Genomic DNA, 11,791 nt, shown 5'->3' on the forward strand with positions numbered 1-11,791 from the left:
CCGCTAGATTTTCCAGTTTGGGTGATTGTGTGTGCAGTTCACTAGTAGAAAAAAGGCCTTTAGTCCCGGTTCACAACGGGCTATAGTCCCGGTTGTGCAACCGGGACTAAAGGGTCGCGACTAAAGGCCCCTCCCTTTAGTCCCAGTTGCTTACGAACCGGGACTAAAGGTCCATCCACGTGGGTTCCGTCCGTAGGGACGAAAAATGTCCCCGGTAATTTTTTTTCTAATTTTATTTTTTTCTAATTTTTTTCACTCCACTTTTTTCCTATTTTTTCAGAATTTCTATTATTTCAGTTATTTGCATAGTTTAGTCTCTATCTCTAACTATACTTATCTCTAGTCAAATTACATACTCGTGGTCAAACTTCCCGCTCGGTCACCCATCCTCCCACTACTCTAGCACTAGCACGGTTAACTTCCGAGTTCCATCCCGTTCCGCATCCAAGTGCTTCGCGCGCATGTATGTGATAGTAGTATCATATCAATCCTATTAACATGTTGGCCGATGTCACATTTCTTTATTGTTTGAATTTCAAATAATTCTTTTAATAACAAAAGTAATGATGTAATAATAATCTTGAATGAATAAATAAATAAACATTAACTTTTTAATTTGTATTATTTTTATTTTTTAATTAATTAAATATATTTTTTGCCAAACCCAAAAATTTGAAAATCTAAAAATTGGGTAAAAATGATAGTAATCTTTATGCAGGATGCAATTAAAAAAAAAATCTAAAAAATAAAAAATATATAAAATCTGTAATTTATAGAAAAAACTAAAATCTTCATGCTTTCGTATTTTCATTTGGAATTTTGAGAATCTAAAATTTGGCTAACCGGGTAAACCCTGGTGAATTCGGATTCCCACGATGATTTTGATATATTATAAGTTTTTTTCCGACGTCGTATGCAAAAGTTAATGCGGTTTTACCATTTTTCAAACTTTTTTTTGCAAAAAAGTGAAAATTTGAATTTCTTAATTTCACCGAATAGTAGGTTGCATAACATGTAGGAATCTCAAAACATTTTATTTTTTGAATTTCCTATCATATTTTTTTTTTGTATTTTACAGGAAAAACCTTTAGTCCCGGTTGGGGACAGCAACCGGGACTAAAGGGTACCCTTTAGTCACGGTTGGTGACACCAACCGGGACTAAAGAGGCCTGCGTCGGCCGGCATCCCACCATAGCCCTTTAGTCCCGGTTGGTGAGCATTAGTCTCGGTTCACCAGCAGAACCGGGACTAAAGACCCCATTAGTCTCGGGTCAAAGTGTTCGGGAACTAATGGGTTGGGATGGAAGGTCTTTTTTCTACTAGTGGTTCTTTCTTGGCAGCGAACATACGGAAATCAACACAACTGGTTTCTTTTTTTTTAAATGTTATATTTGTGTCAACCATGGTTCAAACTATGTGTTAGTCTATGTAAACCATGTTCCAAACTATGTGTTAGTTTGTGTAAAATCATGTTTCAATATGTAATATTTGGAACTATGTTTAAATAGAGAAGAGGGAAAGAAACAAGAAAAAAAAATGCGTCGCCCCGCTGGAGCCAACCCCAGACGCAAACGGACGCGCGGACAAAAACGGACATTTTACCGTCCGTGTCGCGACCCAAACGGACACGCGCGGACAATAAAATGTGTCGCGCCGCTGGAGATGCCCTGAATCTCCTTTTGCTTGTTTTGCTTCTGGAATGTGCATAACTTTTTATCTCTTCCCTCTTTTGCATATTCTGCTTCTGTTCCGCGTAATACCAAGAGGACTTGTGTTCTTGTGGAAACAAAAAGATGGCTTTTGTCTCACTGGATGCCCCTGGCTGGATGCCATCGATTGACATGATAGGATGCCCCGGTCGAACAGAATAATTCCGTCTTGGTTGTGTGTACATGCCCCTGCTGGTGGCTTTTCCAAGTGGTGAGTGGCCAGCGCTTTCGTTATGCTGGATGCATTGCCTTGCCTGTGTCCTAGGTAACCTGCACCAAGTAATCTTCTGTCCGTCGTAGTCTTGTGTCCTAGAGTGCTTGGCAATGTCAACAACTAGGATATCTCCCTGGTGCAGGTGCTTGGCAATTGTTCGCCGGGTTGCCCCAACATGCTGGATGGAACGCGTAGCATCCTTCATCGGCAGGAGATGCTCAGGTTAGTTGCATGGCAACTATTTGGCTTATTTTTAGTGCTTGGGTATCCGCTGATCCAACTGGAATTCGCATCCTGAGGTGACAACATTCTTGCCATTAGTTTCTATGGTTATTGAAGGTTTTTCACAACCAAATAATTTCTAAGCGATGCCCAGGAAGTCATTGCTGAAGACTTAGCTTCTTTTTTATGTTGAGAAAAGGGGTTTACCCCCAACTTAATCATTGCTGAATACTTACTAAATACGTATCATCTACTGCTACTCTGAATCTCACCGTTGGCGTCACGGCATGCTACTCTTACAATCGGTACAATTGTCTGAATGACACTAAAACAGATACTCTGAAAAACAATTCTCTGACATCAGGAATGTCTTGATGAAGTGGGCGGCGTCTATGCGCGGCAGTTCTCGGGTCCATCCAACGAAGGACAAAGAATTCTCTTGACTGATGTCAGTGTTGACTGCTACTGCTATTGGACACTACTGCGAAGAGCAGGCCATCGGCGCGTACGGCCTCCGGCAGATCCGGTCCATGACGACAACGATAGCCATGACCGTCGCGGCGTCCACGCCCGGCCGAACGACCAGGCTGAACACGTCGTCGCCGAGAGAGACCGGCCTGGACGACACCGCAGACGACGCACCAGATTTCTTCCTGGATATCCGCGCCGCCTCGTGGCCGTCGCTGCCGGTGATCTTGCAGTTCCTCCTGGAGAAGCAGCCCTCCACACGGAAGCCGGGAGGTGGAGGAGGGTGAGCCCGGCAGCCACGCCCCGACGTCGTCGCCGTCGAGGCTGATGACAGGTAGACCTCCGCGTCGTCGGTGCTCTGCAGAGCCGCGCACTTCCTCATCGAGAAGAGCTGCTGCGCCGGCCCGGATGAGCCCCCGTCCGTGTTGTCGGGGCAGCCTTCTTCCGGCGCAACTCTGTAACAGTTCCATCGGTCGTGCAGGCTAAGAATCTGTCACGAACAGAAGAATTAAAAGTTAAGCAGATGCAACGTGTAGTACTCAGAATTGCGAAGATGCAAGAGATATATAGATGGTGCAGCGTTGCGTGCAAAGAAAGCGGTGATCACCTGCGGCCTGAGGGACAGGAGAGGGGCACCACGGCCGTCCATGAGCAGAAGCTCGCCGGCGAAGGCCTTGGGGCGGCGGGCGTAGTTGTCGACGCGGAAGGCGAGCCTCCCGGCGGCGTCGTAGACGGAGAAGCCGTCGGTGCCCTGGAACCCCATGCTGGACCTCTTCCACACCGTGTACACCGCCGGCTGCTCCTGACCTGGCCTCGCCGCCGACGCGGCACGCCGGGCACCATGGTCGCCGCGGCGATCGGAAGGGTGGATCCTGCTCATGTTGGCTTGTCTGCTAGTACCAGGGAGCAGCGGGCACATATGGGTGTGATGGAAGTGAAATGGGAATCAAATGGTGGTGGTGTTCGGTTTTCTGATTTGTGGAGCGAGGACTGAACATATGCAGACGACTTGATCGCGACTGATGTAGTACGTGCGCGTGTGGAATGGATCGGACAGTAGGGGTGGATGTCGTGAAGGAGCGGGCGCGCTCCCAGTCGAGGATGCTGATAGATGGATATATGGATTGGAATGGAACGGAGACCTGGTTTGCATGCATGCTGGACAGCGAGTGCCGTTTTGTTTTTTTGGCAGATCTGACCTTTGGGGCAAAATTAAGGCCTCGTCTGACCCTTTATATCCTCCGTGGAACCATTGCAAAATCTCACTCGTGGGTTTGGCGTCAGTAAGGATCGAACCGAAACCTTTATTTTGTAATTCTTTTATGCTTGCTCATGCTGAGGTCTCAACAGTTGTCCTCTATGGTTGTTATTTTAATATAGCGGGACGAATGTCTATTTCAAGAAAGATCGAACAAAAACTATGTATTTTTTTCTCGATAATAGATGCTTTTTTTACCGGGATAATAGATGCTTTTATTATTTAATATTAAAAACATTACACTCGGCCTCTCCATAACTAGATGCACACAACCGTACCAATCTACAAAATACAACCATAAAAAGTCAAAAAAAAAAAAACTAGAACAAAGGAGGCTCAATCCAGTGATCACGCTGTCATCCATGTCTGGAAAAATATCTCTCGACGTATCCTCCAATCGTGTAGACACCTCCATAAAGAGATCTTGATGCTCCACACGCTGTGGAGGCGACCACAAACGGAGCATAGTTGTGCATCTGCAGATAACCTGCATAAGAGAAACATTTTTATTGTTAAAAACCTTGACATAAATGGGCAAAGCGACCAAATAATAGCAATCGCTCCCACCCTAATATGTAGCTTAAACCTAGGAACCACACCATTAAATCAATTGTCAAAAATATTCGCAACGCTATGTGGTGGGTATAAGGTAGAACCTATATGAATGACTGACCATGTAGATCTGGCAAATTTGCATTGAAAGAAAAAGGTGTTTTATAGTCTCATCATGATGACAAAAGACAACTTTTTTGATTTCATGCCAATTGCGCTTTGCAAGGTTATCTTTGCTGAGAATTACCCCTCAACAAAGATACCACGCAAACACCTTAGTTTTCGGTGGAATCTTCATCTTCCAAATTTTCTTATTATTATCAATATCAGATGGATTAAAGCTTTATACATGGATGCCACTGAAAATATATTATTCTCAGTAAGGCTCAAACGAAATACATATGATCTCTGCGTCAAATGAACCGAATCTAGACGATGTAACAAGGCATTCAATGATGCTTGTCTAGGACCATTGAAACTTCTTCTGAACGACACATTCGGTGGGGATGTCTCCAGCACTTTGGCTAGTGTATCACCTTTGTGTCGCACAATATTGTATAAAGCCGAATATTGTTACCGCAGAGTGGTATTTTCAAGTCATTTATCCTCCTAGAATCTAATCCCCGATCCATCCCTATTGCAGAAAGATCCATATGGGAAGAAGATTTGCTTCGTCGCCGTAATGCCCGCCTAGAAATGAGAATCTCCAGGTTTCCAATAAACCTGGGACAATGCATTCGAGCCAACGTACTTTCTCCTAAGTAGGGTCTCCCAAATTCCATTCTCAGTAAGCAACTTGAACAATCATTTACCAAGAAGGGCCATGTTTTTTACCTCACGGTCTTGGATTCCAAGACCTCCCTGATCTTTCGGTCGGCACACCACACTCCATCGAGCCAGTTGATATTTACTTCTCACTATCCCCTTGCCAGAAGAATTTTGTTCGGAAATAATCTAATCTTTTCAAGAGACTTTTAGGCAATTTGAAGAAACATATCTTATACAACACCATATTGCTTAGTACTAAATTAATGAGAACCAATCTTCCTCCCAGGAATAGTAATTTGCCTTTCCTCCACAATTTTCCATTCAACATTTGTAAGTCTCCCATAATGAATCGGAATATCGAAATATTTAATAGGAAACTGGCTTTCCCGGCAGCCAAATAACTCAACATACATGTCAACGTTGGATTGAGCCTCACCAAAACAAAACAACTCACTCTTATTGAAATTAATCTTCAGATCTGATAATTGCTCGAACGCTGATAGTATTAACTTCAGGTTTCTTGCTTTCTCAATGTCGTATTTCATAAAAAGAATTGTATCATCGGGATATTGAAGAATGGATAATCCACCATCAACTAGATGGGGAATCACACCTTCAATTTGGCCATCAATCTTTGCGTGTTCAATCATGATATATCACCAACTATATTAAATAGCATTGGTGATAGCGGATCGCCTTGCCTAAGTTGCTTTTTGGTCTGGAAGTACTTGCCCATCGTTGACTTTAATAGAAATACTTTCTCCCGAAACAAATCTATGAATTAAAGCACACCAATCATTAGAAAAACATTTCATTTTGAGAGTCTGATGAAGGAAAGACCACTTAACTTTGTATTAAGCTTTTTCGAAATCAATGTAAATATCACCCCATTTAGCTTTTTCCTATGTAATTCGTGAACCGTTTAATGAAGGATAACCACCCCATATAAAATGTTACGCCCTTGCATGAAAGCAGTCTGGGAGGGACGAACCACATGGTCAACCACCGAATCCAGCCTTATCGTAGCGACTTTAGTGGAGATTTTAAAGCTAACATTAAGAACACAGATGGAATGATATTGTTGGATCCTTTATGCTTCATTAACCTCATTCAATAAAATTATTGATATCTACGCACGCTTCTATTCTTGTAGAGAGTGTTGGGCCTCCAAGTGCAGAGGTTTGTAGAACAGCAACAAGTTTCCCTTAAGTGCATCATCCAAGGTTTATCGAACTTAGGGAGGTAGAGGTTAAAGCTATCCCTCTCAAGCAACCCTGCAATTATGCTTGTGACGGTAAAGCACACGTCCGTTGGGAACCCCAAGAGGAAGGTATGATGCGTACAGCTGCGAGTTTTCCCTCAGAAAGAAACCAAGGTTATCGAACCAGTAGGAGATGAAGGCCACGTGATGGTTGTTGGTGAAGGAGTGTAGTGCGACGCAACACTAGGGATTCCGGCGCCAACGTGGAACCTGCACAACACAATCAAACTACTTTGCCCCAACTTAACAGTGAGGTTGTCAATCTCACCGGCTTGCTGAAAACAAAGGATTAAACGTATGATGTGGAGAATGATGTTTGCTTGCAGTAAACAAAAGAGAACAATGATTGCAGTAGGTTGTATTTCAGATGTAAAAGAATGGACCGGGGTCCACAGTTCACTAGTGGTGTCTCTCCAATAAGATAAATAGCATGTTGGGTGAATAAATTACAGTTGGGCAATTGACAAATAGAGAGAGCATAACAATGCACATACATATCATGATGACTACTATGAGATTTACTTAGGGCAGTACGACAAAGAACATAGACCGCCATCCAGCATGCATCTATGCCTAAAAAGTCCACCTTCGGGTTAGCATCGGCACCCCTTCCAGTATTAAGTTGCAAACAACAGACAATTGCTTTAAGTACCGTGCGTAATGTAAACAATACAAATATCCTTAGACAAAGCATTGATGTTTTATCCCTAGTGGCAACAAGCACATCCACAACCTTAGGGGTTGTTGTCACTCCCAGATTCAATGGAGGCATGAACCCACTATCGAGCATAAATACTCCCTCTTGGAGTTACAAGTATCAACTTGGCAGAGCCTCTACTAGCAACGGAGAGCATGCAAGATCATAAACAACACATATATGATAGATCAATAATCAACTTGACATAGTATTCCATATTCATCGGATCCCAACAAACACAACATGTAGCATTACAAATAGATGATCTTGATCATGATAGGCAGCTCACAAGATCTAAACATGATGGCACAAGAGGAGAAGACAACCATCTAGCTACTGCTATGGACCCATAGTCCAAGGATGAACTACTCACGCATCAGTCCGGAGGCGGGCATGGTGATGTAGAGCCCTCCGGTGATGATTCCCCTCTCCGGCAGGGTGCCGGAGGCGATCTCCTGAACCCCCCGAGATAGGGTTGACGGCGGCGGCGTCTCTGGAACTGTTCTCGTATTCTGGCTCTCGGTGCTAGGGTTTTCGCGTCGGAAGGATTATATAGGCGAAGGGGCAGAGTCGGGGGACGCCCGAGGGGCCCACCCCATATGGCGGCGCGGCCAGGGGTGGGGCCGCGCCCCCCTATGGTCTGGCCGCCTCGTGGCTCCTCTTCGTCTCTCCTTCGGACTTCTGGAACATTCCGTGGAAAATAAGGCCGTGGTTTTGGTTTCGTCCTATTCCGAGAATATCCGTAAACTAACTTTTCTGAAATCAAAAACAGCAGAAAACAGGAACTGGCACTGCGGCAACTTGTTAATAGGTTAGTCCCAGAAAATGCATAAAAACATTATAAAGTGTGAGTAAAATATGTAGGTATTGTCATAAAACAAGCATGGAACATAAGAAATTATAGATACGTTGGAGACGTATCAAGCATCCCCAAGCTTAGTTCCTACTCGCCCTCGAGTAGGTAAACGATAAAAAGAATAATTTCCGAAGTGACATGCTACCAACATAATCTTGATCAACACTATTTGTAAAGCATATGAGATGAATGAAGTGACCCAAAGCAATGGTCTATAGTTTGCTAACAAAAAGATAATGACTAAACAACTGAATCATATAGCAAAAACTTTTCATGAATAGTACTTTCAAGACAAGCATCAAAAAGTCTTGCATAAGAGTTAACTCATAAAGCAATAGATTCTTAATAAGAGGTTTTGAAGCAACACAAAGGAAGATTTAAATTTCAGCAATTGCTTTCAACTTTCAACATGCATATCTCATGGATAATTGTCAACACAAAGTAATATAATAAGTGCAATAAGTAAGCATGTAAGAATCGAGTGCACACAGTTGACACAAGTGTTTGCTTCTAAGATAGAAAGAAGTAGGTAAACTGACTCAACATAAAGTAAAAGAAAGGCCCTTCGCAGAGGGAAGCAGGGATTACTCATGTGGTAGAGCTTTTTATTTTGAAAACATGGAAACAATTGTGTCAACGATAGTAATAATTCATATGGGTTATGTATAAAACTTCCTATAAGTTGCAAGCCTCATGCATCGAATACTAATAGTGCCCGCACCTTGTCCTAATTAGCTCGGACTTCCATGGATTATCATTGCATTACATATGTTTCAACCAAGTGTCACAAAGGGGTACCTCTATGCCACACTGTACAAAGGTCCAAGGAGATAAATCGCATTTGATTTCTCGATTTTGATAGATCTCAACTTGAGGACATCCATACCGGGACAACATAGAAAATAGATAATGGACTCCTCTTTTATGCTTTAAGCATTCAACAACGAGATAATATTCTCATAAGAGATTTGAGGATTAATTTCCAAGCTGAAACTTCCACCATGATACATGGCTTTGGTTGGCGGCCCAATGTTCTTCTCTAACAATATGCATACTCAAACCATTTAACTCATGGAAAATCTCCCTTACTTCAGACAAGATGAACATGCATAGCAACCCACATGATATTCAACAAAGGTGTAACAGGTTGATGGCGTCCCCAAATAACATGGTTACTGATACGTCCAATTTGCATCACTATTTTATATCATAATTTACTGTTATTCATTGATATATTTCATATTTGGAGATAATACTTATGTTATTTCATCTATTTTGCATGTTTCATGATTATTGGAGGATTGTGCACCGGAACCAGGATTCCGCTGGAAAAAGCATCGTCAGAACGCAATATTTCGGAAGATCAACAATTGACGGGAATTACACGAAAACTCCTATTTTTCCAGATGACGAAGGGAGCCAGAAGGGGGAGCTAAGGAGGGCCGCCATGGGCCCCCCTCACAGGCCGGCGCGGGCCCTGCCCTGGCCGCGCCGCCCTGTGAGGAGGGGGCCCACAGCCCCCTCTCGCCTCCTTTTCTTCGCGTACGTCTTCGTCCCGAAAACCTAAGCCAGAAGGGGTACGTCGAACGAGCCACAGCCCGCCTCTCGCGGGGCGGAGAACACCGCAGAGAAAAGAGCTCTCCCGGCAGGCTGAGATCTGCCGGGGAAATTCCCTCCCGGAGGGGGAAATCGACGCCATCGTCACCGTCATCGAGCTAGACATCATCTCCATCACCATCACCATCATCTTCATCATCATCACCGCCGTCTCCACCGCTGCACCTCGTCACCGCTGTAGCAATTTGGGTTTGATCTTGATTGTTTGATAGGGGAAACTCTCCCGGTGTTGATTTCTACTTGTTATTGATGCTATTGAGTGAAACCGTTGAACCAAGGTTTATGTTCAGATTGTTATTCATTATCATATCACCTCTGATCATGTTCCATATGATGTCTCGTGAGTAGTTCGTTTAGTTCTTGAGGACATGGGTGAAGTCTAAATGTTAGTAGTGAAGTATGGTTGAGTAATATTCAACGTTATGATATTTAAGTTGTGGTGTTATTCTTCTAGTGGTGTCGTGTGAACGTCGACTACACGATACTTCACCATTTATGGGCCTAGGGGAATGCATCTTGTACTCGTTTGCCAATTGCGGGGTTGCCGGAGTGACAGAACCCTGAGCCCCCGTTGGTATATCGATGCAGGAGGGATCGCAGGATCTCAGCGTTTAAGGCCGTGGTTAGATTTATCTTAATTACTTTCTTGTAGTTGCGGATGCTTGCAAGGGGTATAATCACAAGTATGTATTAGTCCTAGGAAGGGCGGTACATTAGCATAGGTTCACCCACACAACACTTATCAAAACAATGAAGATTAATTAGCCGTATGTAGCGAAAGCACTAGACTAAAGTCCCGTGTGTCCTCAAGAACGTTTGGTCATTATAAGTAAACAAACCGGCTTGTCCTTTGTGCTAAAAAGGATTGGGCCACTTGCTTCAATTGTTACTCTCGCACTTTACTTACTCGTACTTTATTCATCTGTTACATCAAAACCCCCTGAATACTTGTCTCGTGAGCATTTACAAGTGAATCCTTCATCAAAACCGCTTGTCAACACCTTCTCGCTCCTCGTTGGGATCGACATTCTTACTTACCGAAGATACTACGATACACCCCCTATACTTGTGGGTCATCAAGACTATTTTCTGGCGCCGTTGCCGGGGAGTGAAGCGCTATTGGTAAGTGGAATTGGTAAGGAAAACCTTTGTCGCTTGTGCTGATTTTATTTCCGCTCGCTGCTATAAGTCATTATGGAGAGATCTTCTCTTCAATTTCTATTTGGGAAATCTACTACTACTGCAACGGTAGTGGATGAGGCGCCAGGTGAGGAAGTAATACCATATAAAATACCTATGAAAATTATTGAACGTGTTATGGATAACCGCTATGAAGGGGATGGAACTGTCCATCCCGGTGCTCATTTACTGTTTTTACATGAATTATGCGGGTTATTCAAATGTGCAGGTATTGCTATGAATGAAGTTAGAAAGAAACTATTCTCTATATCGCTGTCTGGTAAAGCGGCGCATTGGTATAAATTGTTGAAGAATGGTGATTCTCTTGATTGGGAGGACATTGTGCCTTTATTTTATTCCAAATTCTATCCTCCAAGTGAAATTCACAAAGATCGTAACCGCATATATAATTTCTGGCCTCATGATGGAGAAAGTATTGCCCAAGCTTGGGGGAGATTGAAGTCTTTAATGCTCAAATGCCCCATTCATGAGCTTCCTGGTAATATTATTATTGATAATTTCTATGCAAGATTGTCTTTTCAAGATAAGACTTTGCTGGATACTTCTTGTTCTGGATCATTTACACGCAAAAAAGAAGAGTTTAAAAGGGACCTTCTTGATCGAATCCAAGAAAATACTGAAGGTTGGGAGAACGACAAGGATAGAGAATCAGGTATAATTTATGATTATAAATGCATTGAAGCTTTTATGGATACTGATAAATTTCGCAATATCAGTGCTACTTATGGTCTTGATTCTCAAGTCGTTGCAAATCTTTATACAGCTTTTGCCTCTCATTATGAATTGCCTAAGAAGAATCTTGATAAGTATCATGAACCGTATAAAGATAAAATTGATTCATCTATAAACAAATGTGTTGTAATTGAAACTGTTGATCATGTTATTCCTGAAGCTTATATTGAAAAAACTCCTTTTCCTGCTAAAATGAAGGAGTACTCCGTTATAAATAGTGCGGTTCATAAAAGTGAA

At 42.9% G+C, this 11,791-nt stretch overlaps 1 protein-coding gene across 1 annotated transcript; it reads right to left on the minus strand.

Annotated features, from left to right (window-relative positions):
• Positions 1–2,306: 2,306 nt before the first annotated feature.
• Positions 2,307–3,596, minus strand: LOC124657883 (protein LURP-one-related 8-like). Its single transcript, XM_047196359.1, has 2 exons — positions 3,221–3,596; positions 2,307–3,103 (listed from the first exon to the last, which is right to left on the minus strand). Exons 1-2 carry the CDS (start codon positions 3,530–3,532, stop codon positions 2,624–2,626), a joined length of 792 nt encoding a protein of 263 aa, XP_047052315.1. The 5' UTR covers positions 3,533–3,596; the 3' UTR covers positions 2,307–2,623.
• Between the last annotated feature and the right edge of the window lie 8,195 nt (positions 3,597–11,791).

This window comes from Lolium rigidum, chromosome 5 (assembly GCF_022539505.1).
Source record: "Lolium rigidum isolate FL_2022 chromosome 5, APGP_CSIRO_Lrig_0.1, whole genome shotgun sequence".
NCBI classification, from domain to species: domain Eukaryota; kingdom Viridiplantae; phylum Streptophyta; class Magnoliopsida; order Poales; family Poaceae; genus Lolium; species Lolium rigidum.

Excerpts from the sequence above, each read along its gene's own strand:
- LOC124657883 (XM_047196359.1), bottom strand. The coding sequence starts at position 3,532 with ATGTGCCCGCTGCTCCCTGGTACTAGCAGACAAGCCAACATGAGCAGG. Across the intron at positions 3,104-3,220 it reads TCCTGTCCCTCAGGCCGCAG|ATTCTTAGCCTGCACGACCG; the intron begins GTGATCACCGCT and ends TGTTCGTGACAG.